Here is a 24,427-nt window from a genome sequence, read left to right as displayed (position 1 = left end):
TAGTCTTTCAAAAAAGTTTTTTTCAAGTATCTATATCACACATCAGTTTTATCCACTGTAATTAAAGTAACATATTTAGCTACAATTCTAAGCACTAACTACTACCACCAATACCTCCTATGTTACCGGAATGAACATAATATAAAGGGGGGAAAAACAGAATGAAAAATAAGGTTAGAAAGATAGTCCCTAGCTGCTTGTGAGAAAGTTAAAACAACAATAAGAAAAGTCTGGGCACGGATATATTTTAAATGGCCTACATCCATTTAATTCCCTGAAAATGATGCAGAAAATCCAAAGATGTTGAAAACCTTCTTGGGGATTACGAGTGTGGAAATACGGAATGAATTGCAAGCCTCACATTTTTTTTCTGCAGATATTTAAGAATCTGTTTTCCATTTCAATATTTCCTTGCTCCTTTTGTTATTGAAATGCTAATTCAGTTTATTGCCAGTGAAATAGAAGACCCTATAATAGATATTCTGAGATTGAAAAGTCAAGGAGGGTATTGCTTCTAGTTCAGTTCTATGGACCCAAAGGTTCAATATTAAGTAAAACCAGTGGTCTCCTCGGAAATTCTCAGCACTTTATTCTAAATAAGCTTTCCCTATTTACACAGCATGGCAGTGATGTTGCTGACAAATTCCAATGTAGCATGCAACAGTGGTTCCTAATTGCTTTAGCATTTATCATGCACAAGAGACAGGAGGGACGTTGTCTCATTTTGTACAGCTCAGTTGCATTTCTTATCTCTGAAGTACATTTAAGCAGCAAACTGGGACTTATGGTAGCTGCCTGAAAACCAGCATCCATTAACATGCATATCTTGGAGGGAAAATGAATTGGTTTTTCTAAAGCAGAATACAGTTCCACCTCATTCTGTGCATTAATTTTACATAATTTCTCTTTTTTACATTTTATAAATTAAGGGCCATGATCTGACTTACCCATCCAAATTCTCATGCTCACGTTTTCCAAGTTGTGCTTTTTGTCTGCTTTGTTTTCAAAACATTTATTTTATTTTATTTTTTCTTTTTTTCCCACACTATACTGATGTAAGTTTTCAAAACATTTTGAATAAGTATTTTGGTGCATTTCCAAGATGTCCTTTGGGCTCATTTAGCACCTGGTAATATTATTCCAAGCAGTCATGGGAGGTGCTTAACTACTATGCACTTAGGCATCTTTTACCTGAGAAGTATTCTGAACAGGTTTTATGTTCTAAAGAAACAGTACCCCTTCACATTCTACAGCAAACATTTGGTTACTATATGTGAGTCTAGGAGAGTGGGGAAGCTGAAGTTCTGCTTATGCACTCTTTTTTTTTTTTTTTGAGACAGAGTTTCACTCTTGTAACCCAGGCTGGAGTGCAATGGCGCGATCTCAGCTCACTGCAACCTCCGCCTCCTGGGTTCAGGCAATTCTCCTGCCTCAGCCTCCTGAGTAGCTGGGATTACAGGCACGTGCCACCATGCCCAGCTAATTTTTTGTGTTTTTAGTAGAGACGGGGTTTCACCATGTTGACCAGGATGGTCTCGATCTCTTGACCTCGTGATCCACCCGCCTCGGCCTCCCAAAGTGTTGGGATTACAGGCTTGAGCCACCGTGCCCGGCCTTGCTTATGCACTCTTGAATGTCATCCTTCCTGCCAGTAAGTTCTGATGATTTGTCTAAGTAGCCACAGACTATGCCTACTGTTCCAGGAATTCAAGTCCTATTAAGACATAAACCCTCAAAGGTGTATACAAAGATCAGATGGACTGAGAAGCACAGGTGTGCCTATTTGTCGTTGAGGAACTGTTTGGATGAATAAAATATATTTGGACTATGCCCTGACAAATATAAATTGCCCCCTTGAAGTGAGAATTAAAGTTTACATGTATACATATGTATAAATAGGTGTGTAAATATACACAATCCTAAAATGGTCACTGTTGTAGACAGTTTCTAACAGTTTCTAATAATAAAGTCAGTCTAATTACACCTTGATATTGTGATGCAGATATTGTTTTACAAAATCCTCCCTAGGTGCATCAAGTGAAGTCAAACTGTACAATCAACTTAATTGTCTGTATATAGACAATCCAAGTAGCTTGTAGATTTTGCACAACATCTATGACTTGCTTTCTTATCCTGTGGCCCATGTTGTCCCACAGATGCCTTCTTTGTACAGGGACTGGTCTCTAAGTCTTTTTTTTTTAATTGTACTTTAAGTTCTGGGGTACATGTGCAGATCTTGCAGGATTGTTGCATAGGTACGGTCTCTAAGTCTTATCTATTCTCACTGCCTTCTGTGTGGCAAGGGTGATTTGGTAAAGAAGGAATTGATGGGTGGGGGGCAATTATTTTTCTAGAGTTCTTTTAAACTTTTGGTTTCCAATAAGGCAGGCATTATAATTTACTAATAAATGATTGACATTCAATCCATCTATCCTTCTATATTCCGTCAATGCAAGCATACTTTCTTGTCTGTCATAAGTGTATTTTATATGTACTCACAGTTACTTTCCTAGTGGTTAAAAAGAAAATGAAGAGAGAGTCATTTAAAGGGCAAGAGTAAGTGGCAAGGGAAGGAGACAGAAAAAAAAAAAAAGTAAATGGTCACCTCAACTTCCTTGAGTAGTTGTTTCAGTATAGGATTCACTCATTATCCATGGTCTGCATGAAAATTTAGGTAAGGCATTTTATAAATTGTTCTACACTAGTATCACCACCACATTTGAAGAATCAAGAGTTGACTTTATTCACTGTATTGAAAAGCCTCCTGTTTCTAGGCAAAGTACCTTTAACCCAAACGTTAAAATACCCTATTTGTTTCATTCTAAGAAATGCAGTCAATCCTACTACAAAGCAGGAAAATATATTTATAATGGAGTAGAGAAAATACTATTAAGAAAAAAATTAATCTCCACAGAAATAACTTACATGAACACATTTATTGCGAGTAGCTCTATGGAAAAGCAAGTCAGATATATATAGATATACATACATATATATATAAACACTATACAGAGTTGCAAAGTTGTCTCCCAAAACTGCAAACGAGATGTTTACAAAGAAAAGAAAGTACAAGAGTATTTACAAAGGAAGACAAAACCAAAGCAACTCAAAGTAGATCTGTGAAGCAGAAATAGCAAATGTAATTAGCTGGTGGAACTGTAAAGTTTCACTTTTTAACAATTAAGTGATTACACCTGACACAGAATTAAATGCAGTGGTCACAAAAAAAAAAAATCATTCCATCATCATTTTTTCTTAACAGCAGCATGAACTGATAGCTGGAAGGTAAGTGATATGCTGGTACACATAATCCATAAAGATTCTTCCAGTACAATACTGAATAAATTAATTGTCTGTAAACTAAGAGATAATGTGAAAAAGATTGCTTGTTATGCAGTACTTGTGACTATTTGTACCTGTTCCTACTTGTATAATGTGTACTGTTATGTTTGAGGCTTCTCATTCATTTATTCAGCAACTGTTAACATCTGTGCTATATACCCTCTGTACCGTCTGCTGGCAGCTTCTGAACCTAATATGCAAATAAAGTGATACAGCATTTTCCCCTAAGTAATCTTTTTTCCCACAATTCTGAACAATTATTACTTAACTTACTTGAAAATAAAATGGTGACAGAAGGCTTGAAAAAAGGCTGCCTAAAGATCGCGTTTTTATCACAATGAACAAAAGCCACACTGCGTTATTTGATTAGGCTGAAAGAAGAGTCTGAAGGAACTGATAAAGTTGATGTCCTAGCAGTGACTAGTAACTGTAACAATGCCTGATCCTGTAGCCACATCCTCTCCTCAGCATCATTTATAAGGGGAAAGAAGAGGCCCCCATCCCTTTGGTTGGTAGGCAAGGAAAAATAGAAATCAACTCGGTTGTTTGGAGAAGTTAGTTTAGCAACATGTACTATAAGCTTGCTTGAAGATAGAAGTACACGTTCAAAGACATCAAAACCAAGTGTGAGAAACTTCAGATAGATATTACACTACTTCAGAGTTGCACATTAAATGCGAAGCAAGTTTCTTTTTAACACAGTTACACACAACAGGTACATCTACAATCACATGTACACAGGTACACAAAGGTGTATACACACAGATATGCACACACACAACTAGTGCTCACACACAGACACTCAAACACTCACACCCATCTGTGATATGATGAGGTTTGCCAGTGATGGTACAGCAAGCCAACATTTGTGTACCACCACGGAACAAAGCTCTAAGCAAGCTTCAAGACCTTTGTACCTATTCTCTGTGGTCACCACCTTGTTAGTGTCATGTACTCAAAGGTCTAGGCTCCTAAAATCTTAATTCAGTTTCAATCAGAGGCAAGCAAAAATAGGAGGGTGCGGGGTGGGGGGAGAGCTTGCTCTGATTTTTTTTTTTTTTTTTAATTTGGTACATCTTACATTGGCTCAATATCCAGAAGGAAACAAAGCCTTATAAGAGGTTCCTTTTGGCTTAAGTTTTCATCAAACTATTAATTGATAAGTAAACACTAATTTATTGAATATAGGAAACTGATCTCTTTATAGTAGCCCTGGGCATAGGAGGGAAAGTGTGCATTGGGGAGAGGGCCAGAAAAAGGAGAAGAATAGAGGTTGAAAGTGGGGAGAGGGCCGGAGAAGCAGAGAGGGGCCATGGGAAGAGGCTTTTGAAGAGCCTTGCTTCTTTTAGGAGGTAAATGTAGGTTTCACAATAAATTAAAAATAATAGGTTTGAAAATGCTCAATCGATTTGCAGGCAGAAGATCTTAGTGTTGTATGTGAACAAATAGGTAAGCCATTTCTCAGTTCTGCCTTTAAAATGTTGGAAATGCTCAATCAAGATATAAGTTTCATTGACATTTAACATGAGCAGAATGTTAGTTTTGCTAATGAGCAAAACCTGAAATAATCTGCCCTTTAGTCCTGCCTTTAAAATATTGGTAATGTCCCATCAAGGTATCAGTTCAGTTGACATTTAATTCATTGATCAAGAAATGTTTTGTGTGTGTAATACTCAGAAAAAAGATTCCAGATCATACCTACCTTCCCATTGACAGCTTTTTTTCTTTATGTGCCCTAGTTTAAAGGTTTTTCAACTTCAAAACTGAATCTAAATATTTTACATCATTAAAATTGGCATTGACCGCATGTATGCATATTGTAATTAACGTTTTTAAAAGAGGGAAAGAGCTATAAGATGCTCATTTCTATAGTATCTGTTTCCGTTCAAAGGGAAAGATCGGGGAGAATACCAGAAAACAAAACCAAAGCACAGTGTAAATTTGTTAATTAGAAATCACTGGATCCATAAGCAGCAGGATGAGTGATCTGCATGAATAGGATCATTCAATTGCCAGAGTCCACTTGTAGGCTTGTAGAAATTTAGGTTGCTTTCTACTCAGAAGGCTCTGAATTTTCTTTCCTGTAGGCAGATCTGGAGTAGATGAAGATAAAATTCCATAAGCATCACTTTTCTTCTAAAATGTGTTTTCATGTCAATATAATCACTCTAGAAAAAAGATGATAAACAAAAGTTACTTAAAGAATTAATGTGGAGAGCTTTCACCCCCACCCTGGTTTAAAACAAAACAACACAACACAAAACAAAATCTAACTAGAAGTTTTTGAGAGCTGTATAGAGGAGACTGCCTGGGCAGGGTTAATCAACTCTGCTGGCTGGCTGTGAGGAATATCGGCTGGGCAAGGACATAACGGCAGTTATTCCTTTGGCCCCCAGGCTGCCACTCTGACATTTCTGGTGGACAGCATCTTTACACGTGTGTGCACTGTTCTACTTTCTTCCAGTGGAGCCCACAAGTGAGCCAGGCATTGTGCAGAGAAACAGATTTTCTTCTTCTTCTTCCACATGTGTGACTATGCCTTCACCAGGTTATGTAGCACAAGTCATAGGATTTAAGTACAGCCTTGGTGATGGTCTCTTGACTCAATCATTGAATTTCTTTTAATAGAACAAAGTCATACCTGCCAAGGAGACTTGAAATTCCCATCTGTTTAACAAAAGAAAAAAGTTCCAGCATTATTCTCGTGGCTTTCTGCTTTTGAGAAGGTGCATAATGGGGAGTGTGGCAGGAGGTGTGGATCAGATACAAAGAAAGTGCTGGACCAGAGAAGGGATAAGGATAAATGATCAGCAAATTGATTATGGGATGCCAGCATTACCTTAAGATCAGGTCACCTCAAAGTACCAAGTATTCTATTTTATTTGAGACTTTCTAAAAGAATCCATGGAAAACATCTTCCAGAGTAGGCTTAAAGTACAAGATTTTGTATTAAACTGGAAACACACATTTTAAGTATTAATTTTCTCATCAAAGATTTTACAATTTTTTTTTTTTTTTTTTTTTTTTTAGAGATGAGGTCTCATTATCCTGACTTCTTACCCAGGCTGAAGTGCCGTGGCATGATCATGGCTCCCTGCAGCCCCACCCAAACTCCTGGGTTCAAGGGCTTTAAAAATGTAACAGATTTGCAGCTGGATAAAGCACATTTCCCTCTTACTATTTGTGTCTATCCATTAAGATTCAATGTATAGGTTTGTCCCTACAGATTAAAGGGTTAAAAAAATGCCAGGCATGATGGCTCATGCCTATAATCCCAGCACTTTGGGAGGCCAAGGCAGGTGGATCCCTTGAGGCCAGGAGTTCAAGAACAGCGTGGGCAGCATGGTAAAACCCTGTTGCGCCACTGCACTATAGCCTGGGTGACAGAGCAAAACCCTATCTCAAAAAAAAAAAAAAATGCCCTAGATTAGTAAAGATATTAAGCTTTCCTGTCAACAGTGGGTTTAGGAAATTTTACATTTTATGTATCTAGTTGTACACAGGAAGAAAGGCGTCTGTGACAAACACAGTTAACTGTGAGAGTGCATATTAGTAACTGTTACTTGCTGCAAAATTAGGCCAGACCAGTATTACAGAATGTTATCAGATATCAGCTACATTTTAAAGATATTTAAGGTTAAAAAGGTATTTCACCTAGTTTAGTTTACTATTTGGTTTTAATACAAAAATATCTTCATATGTCTATATGTAGCACACGACATGTGCTTTAAAAGGGACTTCTTGCTGTCTTATATGATACACTGGATGTCATATATATTTTTTCCAAAACCTTCAAATTAAGCTCCATATAACTAGCCTATTGGCATTATACTAAGATTAGGAACATTTGTTGTTATTGGAGTTGTTTTCCTTTTTTCTTTCCTTTTTTTAAATGACAGAGACTCTACTAAAATTTGAATCATATTGCCATTGCTTTCCTGTAACACCTACACCAGCATTAAGTGAATGCTTGATAATAAAAAATGACATATAATTGTGTATTTTCATGTTTACTTCACAAATATATTTGTCAATTCTTGATTAAATATACTAGTAGAAAGGAGTAACGGTATCCAAAACAGGATAATCCCAAAATAATTTAACTTGCTTTTGAAATGCATTATGGGAACTTGAGACACAGATTTGCTTTTATAATCCTGTTTTACTTAGGCCAATATTAAAATGAGTTTACATTCCCGGAGCACATTCCAAAGAACAGTGTAAGGAAGCAACTCACAACCTTACTGGGTTGCAAAGGAAAGCAATTCAAGATTAAAACTTAGTTGTGAAAAGTCTGCAAAATGAATATTAAAGGACTAACAGTCATATCTTAGATTTGTCTCTCATTCATTTTTATGTGATTTCATCATCAGAAAGGTAAATGGCGATGCTTGTAATAATGTGGTCTGTTTGGGATGTATTATTCTCATTTGATACTGACAGGTTATAAACACCTTATTGTATATTCTTATTTTTCAATTAATCAAAGGTCTTTTAAACAACAAGTTAATTCTACCCCTTTTAATGGGTGTTATACTTTTCAAGCAATTTTTCTCTGTAAGATAGAAAACCTCAATGGACTCCGATGAGTCAAAATATTTTCCTACTCCTCCTACCAAAATCTGACAGGGAACTTTTGTTCTCAAAAACAAATGAAGTAAACTTTTCTGTTTTAATTTATATAATGATATAAACCTGAATGTTAATCTTTAATATGCTAATAAAGCACAGATGACTTCAATATCCCTGGAAATTCACAGGGCGAGCCAAGAAGGCAGTTCCTCCAGGGTATCTCAGACCTCTTTATATGAATCGTAAACATGCCGCTATTACAGTTTGAAGTCTGCAACAGCAGTATTTCCTCTGCTCAGAGAAAGGTGAACCTACAGCAACATGTTGTTATTTTCTCATTCTCTTTTCCCCTTCTGAAATCTTATTATCTTAGTTATCTTTTCAACTCCAGTTTTCCTAGAGCTCAAAAATGTGTTTCAAGATTTTTTGCAAATTCCTCACTCTGTTCATTAGACAACATGCTATACCTGCAATCAACTGGAGCTCACATAAGCAGGGGCAACCAAGTAAAGCAAAAGGAAAAAAAAGGAAAGGAAGCAAATAAAGATAAATTGATGCATACATGCCAAAGATGAATGTATAATAATGCAATTACATTATTTAGCTTAGCATTGTCTCTAGAGTATATGTAGGTTTTTGTTTGTTTGTTTGTTTTTGTTTTTGTTTTTGTTTTTCTCAGTAAGAACGAATCATCATACTTTTCTGTGCCCTGTGATTGTAGAGCAGGATGATTCTCTAGGACTTGATAAAATTAAGTGCTATTCCTCAAGGATAAAAACTAGCACTTATTGCTACGAGTCTTTACAACATACCAGACTATTATCTCCTTCATAGATCAGATGATAAAATACTGTTGTTCCCACAGTGGCAATAGTTTTGGGACAGAATACTCAAAAGAATCCGTAAGGGAAATGTGTGACACTTGTAAACCTCCATCTCCTCAAAGGTCAGCCCAATTGTTTTACACCTGCCCTTTGTTAGCAGGCCCTGGACCACTTAGGCATGTGCATTCCAGTCTGGAGTATCTGGATACAAACTCTATGGAGATCGGCTACAGGATTTTTATGCTAGGTCAGCTTCTCCACTACCTCCCAACACACACATGGGCCACTTCACTCTGCTGCCTAGTTACTGCCAACTTAAAGAATGCAAGTTAATATAATTCTACTATAGGCAGTTTCCTATTTACAAAATAGACATATTCCAAGGTCATCGTTTAGTTGAAACTCAGGATAAATTATCTTATGGAAACAATGTCATAAATAAATGGTGGATAGGTTCATAGCTTTGTCTAGATATGCTTATATTTAACCTATGCAGCTCCTGAACTAACAGAGAACTATTTTGATTATACCCAGTCATCATTTCTGAGGGAAGATATATGTGCAATTTCAATTTGAGGCTCTAGGAATATATGTCTTCCAGCCATGGCAATAGGAATTGTGTCCCCAAAACTCAAGCAGCTGGAATAGTTGGAGGTAGTGTGACAGTAGAAGGGAAACTATGGTAAGAGCTGCAGCCACAATAAGGACTTCATCATGGGGGTGGGCTGGGGGCACAGGACTCTGAGTGTGAGGACGAGGTTGGTACACTTTCAAGACTGGAGGCACAACACTTTAAAAAATAAGAGGGAAAATCACATTTGCTCATCAGCCTTTCAAGGGCACCATGGGTACACATGTGAGCCATTTTCAAAATGAGTTTTGAGATAGAAACTTCCCTGATATTTCAAGTCTATAAGTAGGAAATTATTAATTGTAGAGAGAAAAATTATATGAATTGTCACAACTAGCTAAAGTGACTACAATTTATAGAGAATTGTATATTCGGTAAATCCAGAAGGTCTGGCTAGCATCATACATATTGTGATCCATCCAACCATGAAAATAGCTTTAAACACCAGCCCAGCTGGTTCTGCACCAAGTGAGAATAGGGCAGGCAGCACAGCTTTGGATCCCCATAAGGAAGGTTGCTTCTGCAAGCTAAGCCCATGTACTGGGAGTGATCAACATCTGGTGAAATAAGTCCTCTGTGTGCCCCGCAGGACTCCCACCGTGGCCCTCTCCTTTTCAGCCAGGAAGAGACCAGAAAAGGGGATGTTTGCCTGAATTTAAGGGCATAGGTTTCACAAAGGGCACATGAGGGTAAGACTCACAGAACACAACCAATGCAACCTTAACCAGTAAGAAAGAAGTATCAGGGATCTAAGGGAAAATAGCAGTGACTTTTTCATTTTACTTAATAAGTATTTAAATACATGTTTTCCATTCTAAAAGGAATTAATTCCTCAGCCAGAAGTTGAAAGGTACCCTCTAAAAAATTCAAACCTAAAATAGTATATACATTTACACTAGAAAAATCTTTAAACATTCCTGTTCCTCAAGTGTTGAGCCTACCTTTCCAAAATAAGATGGAAATGTGAGACCTGTAGCTACATTACCAATAATCAATGCAGAATTGCTAGAGAATATACTTTAAGTTCATATGGCAAGCAAACTTTTCTTTTATCAATAGCTTTAAAATCAGCAATCCAATGATTGTGGCAAAAACTCGGTGCATTGTGATTTATTTATTTCATTATTTTAAAAAGTAGTGTTTTAAACTTCTCATTTCTCACTCAGGACCAAGCAGTGTTTTCTAGTAAATGATCCTTACTATCTAAGAGTTTGGCAGCACCTCTTAGACAAAATATACTGGAGGTTTCAATTAAGTGTTTTTAAAAAGCTGTTTTCCAATACTGCCAATAAAATGTCTGGGCTATTTTTACATACTCTTAAAGCCTTAAAAACGGTGCTAAATCAAAATGAACTTAATTTTTTTTTTTTTTGCTGATTTTTTTTATTGCATTTTAGGTTTTGGGGTACATGTGATGAACATGCAAGAATGAACTTAATTTTAAACAGGGATTTTTATGTCCCAAGGAGAGAGTTTGATTTTTCAAGGCTTCTAAAATCTACTTACCTAACTGCCAAAAGCAAGTTTACTTTTTCAACAAATGAAGAACATCTATTGCTACACTGCTTATTCTTCTACCTGTCTTACTTTATACTGTTTTGCCTACTGTGCTGGTTTAGATAGAATATCAAATTTTACAATGAGGGAAGAAATTAAATGAAAAGACTTTTTGCTATAACTCTAAAATGTCAATGGGTTATTAGGAAAATCAAACGAATCTAACTTCATTTAAAGAAATGAACATTAAGGGAAATTTACTGAATGCACCCTCAACTCTTTTCTTTCTTTTCAATGTTTCTGTGAGATCTAAATAGATACACACACTATTTGTGTTTGGGTAATAAAGATTAACCAACTCCTCCCCAGATCAGATGTAAAGATTCAATTCCAGCAAAGGTCAAATTCTTTTATTCTAAGAACCAGAGCAAACAGTTCAATGTAATAAAATTACCCAAGTCCTGGCAGATAGTCCGTAGTTATAATGCTCTGAATGAATTGCTTACAATGAAATTTGCTACTATCAAATGAAAGCAAACTTGTAATTTATTCCTAATCATTACCCATGTAATACTCTGTTACCAATGGGAAAATAACAGACTAAACACCCGATTAAAGAGAGATTTCATGTTGGGTAGAGCATGGGACTTGAAATCAGCTGTATGAGTTAGACTTTCAGCTCTGCCACTTACCTTTTTGATCACAGGAAAATTCTCAACATGGGCTTCATTTCCAATACTTACCGTCCATCAGTAAAATAATGAATGTGAATGTGCTTTGCAAACTATAAGGCAATCTGCAACTGGAAAGCATTTCCTCAATCAACAATTTGTTACATTTTAACAATTTAACAATAGACCCTTTTAAATCACATAAACTATTCCTTAGGTCTCTCTAAGCTGGTCAGCCACATCTATTCCCACAGGAATTTTTTTTCTTTTTCTTTCTTTTTTTTTTTTTTTTTTTTTTTCACCCTGAGAAGCCTGAGTTTGTTCCCAAAACAGGGGATTAGGGAGAGGAAAAGAAAGTAAGAGGTCTTGTTTGAATTTTTATACATGTGTGATATTCTGGTGTGCTTAATTAAAGTTCTGGTCCTTGTTTAAAGTAGGTATATTGCTGGTAGTTGAAATTTTTACCCTGAAAGCATCACTCTTAAAATACAGTGAATGCAAATGAATAATGATTGTGAACAACTTTAGTTAACTTTAATTAACTGAGGTCCTCTTTAATTGTTATAGGTCAAATACCTCATTAGTCCAAACACTGTCCAATTTTGAGGGATTGAATGTCACCTAAAATAAGTAATCCATCAATGATAGCCGGGAAATTTATGCTATATGGAAATCTAATTCTAATAAATTATAATAAATAAGTTCAATACAATAAAAACAATGTTTTCCTAGTGTCTATAACTGATAGCAACAAGTTTGGCAGTAGTACACTCAAAAGAAACATAAGATTCCTTCATGGTGATAAAAGTGTCTAACACTGCAAAAATTAATTACTACAGATTTTTTTTTGCTTTTTAATACCAAGTGCTATCATAATATTACTAATCTAGCTGACTGATTCTCTCACCCGTCCTAAAGCTGCCTTTTTATATCCTCCTATCTCGTGAATGAAAAACAGGAAAATTTTTCACCTCAAGTCATTTTGAACTATGAATTCTACATCAGGTAAGGTAGAAAAAGAAGCAAATAGTCATACATATGTTAACAGTCAAGCTGAACCTGTGAACCTGTGTGTTTAAAATGTGAAGACTTCATTTTCAATAAATGATTAAAAATTATTTCATTTATTAATAAAGTCATGTTTAAGGTTATACTTCTGTGTCTTTCTTTCTAATCAACTTGAGTAAATTTCCTTAAAGTACTTACTTATATGCAACATGACTGTAGGTAAATGAGATCATATATTAATTTTGTGTTACATGAGAAAAGCCGTCTGACAGATTTATAATCTTACTTCACTTAAATGGTAATCTATAGACAACAATGTAAAGTATTTAAAATGCAAGTAAAGAAACTGAAAAGTGAGATTTTTGGATGGAGAATTTTAATTTAGGTTTGTGTTTCTAAATGTAATAATAACAGTAGCAACAATAACAATGGTAATAGCTGTAAAATAATTCATGTATAGCAATTACTATGTACCAGGCACTGTTCTAAGCACTTCCTATCAATTAAAATGGCTTTTTGAAATACATAACTTCTAATAAAGAAGTTATTTTTTCCTCTGTCGAAGCATAATGTTTTTGTTTCTTAACATGATTTTTTTTTGTTTTAATGTTAGATAGGAAGATAAGGAGAGACGAAAAATGGGTGAAAATTATACTGCAGGTTTATAATAAAAAAAGGATCAGAATCGTTCAGCTTGTTCTTAACACTTCACAGACAACATTCTACCATACATTTTACATTAAAATGCCAACCAAAATCATTTGGGTTGTTTCACCACCACCACCACCACCACCTACCCCCAACCCTCACCATTCCTTTCTTGTATTTCAGCAAATTATGTCAGGAATCACTCTCAAGACCAATTATTTTGTGAGAAACTAAATCAGTTTAAACTGCTGAAATTTCACTTCAGTATTAATCCAATGACACTAAAAATATCTTACATATGTAAAGTGCTTTAACATTCCAAAGTGCTTCCACGTTGATTTTCTTATTTCAACCTAAGCGCCTGACTCCCTGTGAGATACAGCTTCCTTGCTGTAGTCTCTCAAATAAAGCTAGCAATTTCCTCAATAAACATTTACAGAATGTTAAAGCATTTACAGAATGTTAAATCTCCAAAATAGCTACAAAGTCATAAATCAGTAATTCATGCTAACATAATGATCATTGCATCTAGATAATCCCTGGGAAGTCAGAATTTATTTAAGAAACAATAAGATTTCACTATTTTACATCTTTGCTTTAAGAAAGATTAGAGTATTTGAAAGTATAGATAAACCTCTATGAAAACTGGTTCTTTTGTACTACAGGGACACAGGCAGCTATGTATTGGCTACATCAAAATTATAAATGGTGTCTTCAACAGTTAGGCTCAAACAATAGCTTGAGATCAATTATCAGGTATATTCTACATAATTAAATAGATCTATTCTTGAAAAGCTTATTGTGGATTAAAGTGTCGGAAATGAAATGATATATTTTAAATGTATGATTATGGTAGCAGTGGTGATCGTGTGTGTGTGTGTGTGTGTGTGTGTGTGTGTGTGTGTGTGTCTCGGGAGGGGACTCACAGTTTAAAAGAGGTCTGAATTGAATCCTTTGGCAAGCCAAAGCATCCTTTTGTTGTTTTAATGATCACTCTTTAATGTGTCCGTGCAGCAAATGTGAGTTTTTGTATGGCAAGTTTTCTATAGCAGGGAGAGAAAGGGGAGGTGGGGGGGCTACACCTGCACTAAATAGGGAGCTTGTTAGGTGACTGTTGTGATCAGTCCCCAACTTGTTCTGCCTGATCAAGCACAGTGGGCAGAGATCCAATCACAAAAGCATTCCACAAAGCAAGCAAAGCAAAAATCTTCACTAAACTGACTACTGGAATGAAAACTGCTGGGGTCCATCCCTTCCTTCACTGGGAAAAAAGCATATTCCACTAAAGAGGGAAAGCAGTTGAGACTATGGAGACATCATCTTCTGCAATCATCTCTTGAAAATGTCTCAAGACGCACTGATGACAACATTGCACAATGTTGTACATAGTAGAATTACCCTAAGTCTTGTTTCCAGGTCTGACAGTTTCTACTCTTCCTGACTTCTTCCTTTGGAAAAGTAGCCCTTTAGAAACTTCCACCATTCCAGGGTAAGCTGCCCCTGGGGTCAGGTCTTCCTCCAGCCTTATCTTGCTTTCCTTGATTTCCCATAAGATATACGAATTAAATATTTTAACTGCTTTTTAAGCCTTTGAAATAATATTCATATCCATTATCAAGTTGTCACCACACCCTCTTCTGGAAGGGTGGGGGGTCAAAAGATGAAAATGAGGCACAGCAAATGTGACTTGCCTGTCATTACTAGTGACAGAAAAAAGGAACACTCAAGGTTTCTGGAATTTATCCTGTGTAAAAACAAAAAGAAAATCAACACACAAACACATTCCAGAGCCAAATACTGTCTACTTTTAATCACTTGCTGTTTTGGATTATTTATGTTTTGTTCCTCCCAAACATTCATGTTAACAATTGAGATTTAACTTTCTTGGTAAACCACAGCAAACTAGCATAACAATGACTGCTCTTTAAAAAGTAACTTTCAAAGGAGAAAATTATGCTCCCCAAACATAAATAGTTGATTGTTCTTGCTTAATAGTCTGTGCTCTTATTAAATCCCTACGCTTAAATATGGGCATTTGCAGAAAAGCAGCTATTAGTTGTTGATTTGAAAATTAGTTGGTGGAACCCAATTTATGATAACCTGCTTTACATTAAATGATGAGGAAGGCTGTTTAAAAGTATCCTTATGCTGTATGTCTGCGGTTTAGCTACTCCTAAAGAGTAGAACCAATGTTTAAAGGATAATCAGTTCTGTCCAGACAAAGAAATTGATTAGATAAAATCTTAAATGTTTGCAAAGATCAAAAAGGCATTGTGTGAATAATTAAAACTGAATTCTATCCTCCATGTCGAATAGCACCAATTAATGAAATAGTATCCCTAACACTGTAGACTGTAGCGCATCGATTCATTAAACAATAACCATTCACTTCAGGGAAATTAATTATAAATTTACCGACCTCTTTTGGGAGAGTCGAACTGGTCAGGTCTGGCAAAATCCATTCTCACGTAAGTGTCGTCGTCGTGGTCAGAATCGTCTGTCTCCGGGGGTCTCGGCACCCGGCGACTGCGAGGTGGGGGTTCGGGAGCGGCAGCTGCGGCGGCAGCCCCGCCAGCCCGGTTGTCACCTCTGGGAAGGTTTGCAGATGGGTTGTGGGCTCCAGCGTTCGAGCCACCGGCATTGTCTTGGGCTCCCCTTACGGCTTCGGCACCAGCTGCATTAGCAACAGGTTGAAACCAGCGGACGGAGGCGGAGTCAAATCCAGTAGCCGCGGCGGCTGCTGCGCCGATGCCCGGGGCCGCGGCGAGCGTTGAGGCCGCAGCTACAACTTGGCGGACAGCTAAAGTCGGTGCTGCCGCTGAAGCAACAGCCGAGACATAGGATGGGGAAAGGTCTCTCTCAAGGCTGTCTGTTGGAAAAGCCGAGACAGCGGCTCTGGCTGCTGCAAAGAAACTGTGAGAACGGCTTTGTGGGCGTCTTCCCTCCTGCTCTTCCTCCTGCAGCAGCCTAGCTACAGGTGGTGGTTCTGAACATCGGCTGGGGGAGAGAGATATATCCATACAGCACTCAGAAAATGGGTCGACCACATAGATTCGACCTGTTTCAGCATCATAGCGAATGGCACTGTCAGCAAAAGGCAAGGCTGGTGTCACTGCTGAGTTGAAAATTACTTCAATGTAGTCACCCTCTTCCTCATTAGCATTGCTACCTGTAGCACTGAGGGGAAGAGGAGGAAGTGGCCACCTAGCACCGTCCAGCGATAGGGGGTTGGCACGTGGTATAGCTCTTAAAAGATCTGAGAAGTCGTTTGCTGGATTTGGAAATGGCACTCCAAACTCAACATTCACATAATTATGAAAGGCTGACTGTCTGAGGTCAGCAATTATACCCCACGAATCTGATGGTCCTTGAGTAGAGAGAGCTGGTGTATTGCTCTCTCTTTTAGTGAAGTCAATGTTGACATAGTCACTAGAGCTGTCAGTTTCTCTCTGCTCATGTGTGGGCTCTTGTTGTTTTGGCTTGATTTTATATTCTTGTGTAATAAAAGAAAGTCTGTTAGGTCTCAGAGCCTTATCCTTTGGGGGCCCATCATCTGAAGGCTTTGAAAGTGATCCCCCATTTCCAGGCTTTGAGAATGATCCCTCATCTGAAGGCTTTGAAGCTACATCTTTGGGGCCCCAGTTATAGGAGACTTCTTTGTCTAGGCCCCTCCCCAGGAACTTTCCAGGTAACATTGGTACATACTCACTGTGGTCACTCTGTCCCAAAGGGGAGCTCCGAAAAGGGTTTGGTAGAGAGAAGTAGGAGCTCCAACTTTTGGAGGAAGAGCCACCCTGAGGATTTCTGGGGTTTTTTGGAATTGCACCGGCTCCAGGAGCCATGAACATGTAGTCACTCTCACCGTCATTGTCCTTTGAGTCATCCCCTTTATTAGGGTCAGGTGCAGGACTTGGAGCAGGTGGTGGGCTCACTCTGGGAAACATCATCATGTACCCTCTTGAATCTTCAAAAGGGGATCGAGAGTGGCGCTTTTTTGAAGCAGAGATATTTTGAGGAGCCATTGGCATATAATCACTGGAGCTGACAAGAGGGGCAGCCACCCCTGGCCTCATTGGCACGTATGGGTCATCCTCATCTTCATCAAAAGCTCTGGCTCTGTGGCGGCCACGAGCTGCACCTTCTGGGATCTCTGCATCTTTAACTTCTTTGGCTTCTTTGCGTTCTTTTGTGGCTCCTCTGTCAGCACAAAAATAAAGTCGGAATCTTCCCCCAGACTTCCCTTTTCCACCAGTTGCTCCAGCTGGTGGGGGAGGAGGAGGAGGTGGTGGAGGTGGTGGCATTTGCTTGCTTTGAGTTAATTTGCCAAAATAGGATCTTTTCTTCAGAGATTTTCCACGTTCATCATCACGATCAGATCCTTTCCCACTTCCTGCGCCTTTGCCCCCTCCAGAGTTCTTGCCACCACCTGCGCCATAACCATCTCCAGGTCCCTGGCCACCACCTGAGCCATGGCCACCTCCAGGTCTCTGGCCACCACCTGAACCGTTCCCACCTGCGGTGCCCTGGCCATCTCCAGAGCACTGGTTACCTCCTGAGCCCTGGCCACTTGAGCCCTGGCCACCACTAGAACCCTGGCCACCTCGCGATCCCTGTCCGTCACCTGAGCACTGGTTTCCTCCCGAGCTATGGCTACTGGAGCCTTGGCCACTTGAGCCCTGGCCACCTCCTGAGCCTCGGCCATTTCCTGACCCCCAATTGTTCATGGGCATATAGTCACCTCCACTTCCTTCCTGATCTTCTTTGCTCTGGGGATTGCGTTCCTCCCCAGAGTTGCCAGAGCCAGATCCAGACACTTCAGAAGACAGGCAAGCTCCATTGTTCGGGGCTTTTGCAGGAGGGTGCGGGGGACGTGCTGGGCTGGGTGCTAAGCGGCGAAAAAAGCTGGCTGGCACTGAAATCGCTCTCCTTGACCTGCACCCTCTGGGTAGGTGCAATCTTTCTCGCCTGGAGTCGGGCACAGGCTCGCTGGGTGTTATGAAGCGCCTGGTGAAAAGCATCTCGTCTTCCCCGTCGCCGATGGCCCTGAGGTGGCAAAACTGCTCAAAGCGGGACCTTCTGAGCCAGCCTCCCGGCTCTATCGGCAGCAAACCCAGGTGCCTCCTAGCGGACAGCAGGGTTAACAGGTGGGCGCCGATGCTGATGCTGTAGCTGCGGCAGCGGGCTCTGTATTCGTCTGCGCATAGGGCTCTCATCTTCTCCAAAAACAGCTCGTGCATGTTTTGGGCAACCACACAGTCATCGACCTGCATCCAGAGCTCTCCTGGACCGATGACGGTGGACCTGCCTACTTCCAAGAAGAAATACTGCTCCGAGTGTCCACAGCGACGGATGCTCAGGAGCTGGACAACCACGCTAGCCACTTCGGTGTTCAGCCTCACAAACACTACCTCCTCGTCGGTTAGACACAGCCGGAACACGCCGCTCAGCTCTTTTCTGTGCCCCAGCCCCCTGGGTTTGACTATTACCTGCCACACATCTTTATAGAAGGGTGGCTCCGCCGCCGCTGCAGCCGCCAGCGCGCCCGGCTCTCCGTCCGGCTGCGCGCCGAGCGTGCCGCAGCGGCGGCGCTTGCTCTCGAGGATGAGGCGGCTGAGCAGCAAGTACCAGCTTTCCTGCTCCGACTCGTTCTCCGCCACCATCGCGAAGTACTCGTCCTGGGTGAAAAGGGCAATGAGGTGTCGGTACCTTGCATCTGCTCGCTGGCTCACGGAAAAGCACTGGTATAGGGTGATCACGCGCCGCGGTGGAATGAGCGCGGGGATCGCGGCGCCAGAGGCGGCCGCAGCTGCTGCAGCCGCCGCGGCTCGGACACTGTGCCGGAACTTCCTGGCATTTTCGTAGTATTCCAGCCGAGCTGGGGCATCAGCAGTCTCGAGTTTGAGCACGAAGTAGCGCCTGTGCCCATGCTTCTGTTTCCGCAGGTAGCCGCGTTTGCAGACTTCCTCCCCGACGGGGAGGTCCTCCTCCTCGGACTCGGAGTCTGACCGGGAGCCAGTGGCCGTGGAAGGCCACATGGCTCCCGGACAAGACGACCCGGTCCCAATGAGTGCGGTCGGGGTTCGCGAGGAAAGAAGCGGGGTGGTCGCCACCGCTGCTAGAGCTGCCGCTGCTGCCGCTGCTGCACCTCTCAGTCTCCTTGTCGCTTGGTCGCGAGTGAAGGAGCAGCTCGCCATGGTGATGCACGATGGTTTTAAGGTGAGCGAGGAGGAGGGGAAATTCGGGAAAGGGAGGGCTGGGGGAAGAGGCCGTCTACCCCCGTCTGCCCGCTCCAGCCCCCTCCTGCCTAGGCCCGCGCCCCCGCCCACTCCACTCAGAACGCGCGGCAGCCGGCAAAACAACACGTGACTGCCGCCTCACGCGGCGGCCGCTGCGGATCCTGCTACCCGCGCAATGGAGGGGCGCGAGCGGCCACCAGTAGAGGTGTGCAAGGGAGGAGGCGGCGGGCCCGGGAGGCGGAGCCACCTCCAGCTGTGCCAACACCCTCCCGGTGAATCTCCAGACCTGTGGGCCAAGGGAGGACCGGAAGGAGGAGGCGGGGCTCTCTGGCCATGCTGATTCTAACCAGGAGTCCAGGAAGGCATGAGGGGGCGGGAGAAGGCCTGGAGGGGTGGAGGAGAAAGCGGCCGGCTGTCTGGGCCAGGAGAGGGCGCCACAGTCGGGGCTCCAAGGGCTGGAAGAAGCGAGGTGGTGGGAGGGGGAGGAACGCAAGCATTGCTGGCGGCGCCAGGGTGCAGAGCTGCCAACTCCGCGGGACGGTTTGTTTGTTTATTTGGGAAGCCGGAGCCAGGTGAAACTGTTGCAAGGCTCTGATTGGTTGGGATAGAAGCCAATGGGAGGGTCTGGCAAGTAGGCAGCCCCGAATTCATTAGTTTGGCGGGAGGGAGGGGTGAGAGGGGCGAGGGGGCGTGGCTGGGGTCCCAAAGTGGCTTCGCAGTAGGCTTGTGGCGCTCTGGCGGTAAACAACCTTCCGTAAGTAGCTGTTAATGGTGGTAGTAAACTCGTGCAAATCCCAGAGCCCTGCTGACCCGGGGACAGAGTCTGGTGCCCTCTTACTCCCTGTCAATCACATAAATTCTCTGTTCCTGTCACAGTCTGGTTCACTCTTTCCAGTCGCGCACGGCGGTGCATCGAGCCTCTTGGGAGAAAGTGTCGGCACCCCATGAAAACTGGTTGACGACCGGGGCGTTCAGACTTGCTTCCCACCGCGCTGCAGGCACTCCGGAGCCAACTCCACCCCTGACAGAAGCCCGCCACTCTAAGGCACACGAGTAAAAGCGATGACTTCAAAATGAACATGAGCTTTATTAATCAGAATGCACTGCTAGCCCACAAAACACACGTTCTCTAAATACAGTGTTTCTGCCTATTAACGATGACTATGAAAGCACAAATTTGGGGGCCTGCAATGTATACAGCCATAGTGGGGAAAAAAATTGGATTCGATTCTTACTGAAATAATCAGTGTTGAGCTGTGAAAGTATTTTTTCAAAATGCTTTGGAAGGTGCCTTTAAAAGAATCTCAAAATATTGCTTTCCTTTCCTTGAGCGAGACCGAAAAACTTTAGAAAAAGAAAAGCTGATACCTAGAACAAAGGACCACGCTGAATATATATTCTACAACATATTTCACATCCCTCACGTCAAGAAGAAGAAGAGGCGCTTTGATGCATTTCAGTCTACAAGTGCACATCACAAAAGTAAGAACTAATGCCTCCCTGGTTTCTGGAAAAACTGCCGAAGTGTAACTGCAACCTCGTGAAGTCTCTTTCTCTCTCTCTCTTTCTCTCTCTCTCTCTCTCTGGCTCTGGCTCTCGCTCTCTCTCTCTCGCTCTTTCTCTCTCTGAATCGCACCACCCTAGTTAGTCCTTGACTAGGATTTTAGACTCTTATGGTGGAGATGGGAGTGACCACGTTTGCAAAGAGGAATGGAGGGAGAGGAGGAGAGAAATACAGCATTTTTCTCAGAAAGAATGGAAATTCAGTTCCCCTTGCTCTAGGGTTGATATGGCAAAGGGTATTATTTATAAAATCCAACAGTAAACTAGGTAATGTATATATCATAAAAATAAACCATATCTCTGCCCTCTTAAGAATTTGCTCTCTGTTAGAACACACGTATTTGAATAAATGGCTCCTTTTTGATGATATAATTTAAGAGAAAAACAAACTGATTTTGGTTGTTCCCTAGATATTACAAACATTTAATAACATTCCCTCTGCTGCCAATAGTTTATAAGTGCAATATATTCACATGTGCTGGAAGCAGCAGTGGTTTACGAAAGGAGCTAGAGGCAGAACGCGTGTGGATGCTGAGAGAGCCCTGACTGGGACTGCTACGTATTTCGACTGCGTAGTCACATTTGTAAAAGATTCCCTGCACTTATAATCAACATGGTAACGAATGCTCTCATTTGGGATATTTTTTGTTAGGCATTAGGATATTTTATAAGTCTTTCAAAGCACAAGGGGTGTGTGTGTGTGTGCGTGCGTGCGTGCGTGTGTGTGTGTGTTTTAAAGAGAAATGTGGCAAATAAGGCAATACATTTGAAAGTGCTTTGAGTAATAACATGGCATTGAAAATATCGAAATGGTTATTAAATGAAATGGGAAAATACTGGAGATTTTTAAAATCTTCATGTCTTTTTCTGTACATGTACAGGTTTTACATAGAGCAAAAGGTTTACAATGTATATAATTTTGCATCTTATTCTTTTCACTTAGCATTATACAATATTTCCCCATATTATTATCCATCAGCCTAAACATCATTTAAAATGCAGCATAATATCCAACACAATTAATGTATATTAATGTACTTAATCATGTGCTTTGGGACATTTAGGTTGTTTTCATTTTTTTAAGTATTATAAGTAAAATGTCAATGAATATCTTGTACCTACAGCCTTCTAAAATTCCATAACATGTCAATGAATACCCTGTACCTACAGTCTTTTAAAATTCCCATTGGGTAAAAACTGAGCACTGGAATTAGTGGACTAAAAAGTATGAATATTTAATACATTATTTTTCAAAAGTATATTAGTTTACCCTGTCACCACACTGATTGTCAGCATTGGGCATTCTTATTTTTTAAAAATCAGTGATAAGATGGGTGAAATGGTATTCCACTATTCTTTTTTTTTTTTTTTTTTTGAAATGTAGTCTCACCCTGTCATCCGGGCTGGAATGCAATGGCACAGTCTCAGCTCACTGCATCCTTCGTCTCCCATTTTCAAATGATTCTTCTGTCTCAGCCTCCCAGTAGCTGGGATTACAGGCTCCCACCACCACGTCCAGCTATTTTTGTATTTTTAGTAGAGACAGGTTTCACCATGTTGGCCAGGCTGGTCTTGAACTCCTGACCTTATGACCCATTTGCCTTGGCCTCCCAAAGTGCTGGGATTACAGGCGTGAGCCACCTTGCCTGGCCTCCACTGTTCTTTTAATGTGCTTTTTTTTTTTTTTTTTTACTAGTGAGATAAAACATTTATATTTGTTTACTGACATTATATTATTTCCTGTAAAGTGTCCTTTGTGTTGTCTATTGTATTCTTAGTATTTTCTTCTTATGTGTAAATTGTTTACATAATAAATATATTAAAACTTTGTTTTATTTGTTGCAAGTTTTTTTTTCCCCAGTCTGTTGATTTAAAAAGTCACATTTAACCTGATTGTTTTCTATTTTGAAAGAGATGTAAGTTTGGCACAATGTGGTTTTTAGCACAGTTTGAAAGGAAGCTGTTGATACACACAAATGTCACCATGGTCACTTCTAAACTTCTTTTAAAAGATCTCATATATTTCAGCTTATATGCTCTTTTAAAAGGAGAAATAAGTTTCTTGTTAATAAATTATAAAAGAGCATCTAAACTAGTTAAATTTTATTTATTACTCTAAAATAATACTTTATGAGACATTTTCTATTTTAGGGGAAAATATCTAGCATTAATCAATGTATTAAAAAAGAGGTATGAAAATAATTTCTAAACTATTACACTGAAAGATGAACCGTGATGATCACTTTGTATCCAAGGTATATTATTTGGCTGCAGCAAAGTGGAATTTGAGCTATAGTGAGATGCTTCATAAAGGAATTTTAATTTGTGTCTTTCCTACAGTGGCAGGTAATCCGGCAAGTATGAGTACTTGTAAACAGGGAAAATGTCTGACTAGAACATTATTTTCTTCCTATAGGTCAACCAAATCTTCTCAGTCCTAAAGTTGTCTCAATACTGAAGCTCTATGGAGCAGATCATCATTACTGAATTGTACCAGATGTAGAGCTTGTCTGACATATATTTACATTTTCATTTTTCTGGAAAATTTAATCATATAGAACAGTAGTTTAGTTTAGGTCAAGTTCTCATAGATATCTAGATGGTTTACGCAAAATGCAGAGAATTTTTATTTGGCTTGAACTCACCAGATGCTTGCTTTAATGCTCTACCCTCTTTTGGTTATAGATTCTTATCTTTTAATTTTTTTGTTTTTATTTTAGGATAGTTTATCCCAGAAGGCTAAAGTTGTCTTGCATATTTAGTTATTACAACTGTAAAGTTTGGAATCTGCACAAAGAATCTGAAACACAGATTTTTAAAACAACAAATAATAAATACTAAAACTTAAACAATAGTTATTGTTTTCGTTTGCCAATTCAATGGAAGGGATAAAAAACACAAGCATTGTAACTGGCTTTTTACGGTTATAAACTAAGGTAAAAGGATTAATAGCCACAGTATCTTTAAAACTGATTCCAACTGATGAAGAAATATGCCTTTATGATATGTGCCTTTAAAAGAAATTTCCAATGAATCCTGTTTTAAGAAAGCAGTTATTTGAATTGACTTGTCAGCAATAACAAAAATTCATCTGCCTCTTTTTTTACATACCTGATCATGAATATTTTAAACTCAACTTGTACTAAAATCAAAATGGGTAACTGAAGTGTGGATTTATTTACTTTAGAAATTAAACTGTTGCATTAAGTATTGACACCACTATTCAAGAGAATAAAACCTAAGAGGAAAAGTAACTAGTATAAAAAACTATTATTCTTGCCCCATGTTTAAATTATCTTCTAAGTATTAACTCTGTAAACTTCATGAGCTAACATCCAATTATGTTGATAAAAATGTGGCGCTACCCTTGATACTAAAAAATGATGTTAGTGATGATGATCGCTTTCTCTGTATTGGGACATAAATCATGTACAA

General features: G+C 40.0%; 1 protein-coding gene across 2 annotated transcripts; it reads right to left on the bottom strand.

Annotated features, from left to right (window-relative positions):
- Positions 1 to 2,917: 2,917 nt before the first annotated feature.
- On the bottom strand, positions 2,918 to 19,606 carry IRS4 (insulin receptor substrate 4). Of its 2 annotated transcripts, XM_074391814.1 has the most exons (3): positions 15,613 to 19,420; positions 5,984 to 6,009; positions 2,918 to 5,510 (listed from the first exon to the last, which is right to left on the bottom strand). In XM_074391814.1, the coding sequence occupies exons 1-3, from the start codon at positions 19,385 to 19,387 to the stop codon at positions 5,400 to 5,402; spliced, it is 3,912 nt and encodes a 1,303-aa protein (XP_074247915.1). In that variant the 5' UTR covers positions 19,388 to 19,420; the 3' UTR covers positions 2,918 to 5,399. The 2 variants fall into 2 exon arrangements, with proteins under 2 accessions (XP_074247915.1, XP_039320009.1); XM_039464075.2 differs by lacking the exon at positions 5,984 to 6,009 and having other exon boundaries at positions 15,613 to 19,606.
- Positions 19,607 to 24,427: the final 4,821 nt, after the last annotated feature.

Source organism: Saimiri boliviensis, chromosome X (genome assembly GCF_048565385.1).
Source record: "Saimiri boliviensis isolate mSaiBol1 chromosome X, mSaiBol1.pri, whole genome shotgun sequence".
NCBI classification, from domain to species: domain Eukaryota; kingdom Metazoa; phylum Chordata; class Mammalia; order Primates; family Cebidae; genus Saimiri; species Saimiri boliviensis.
Note: the sequence above shows the minus strand (reverse complement) of the source record. Positions and strands in the feature narration are given on the sequence as shown.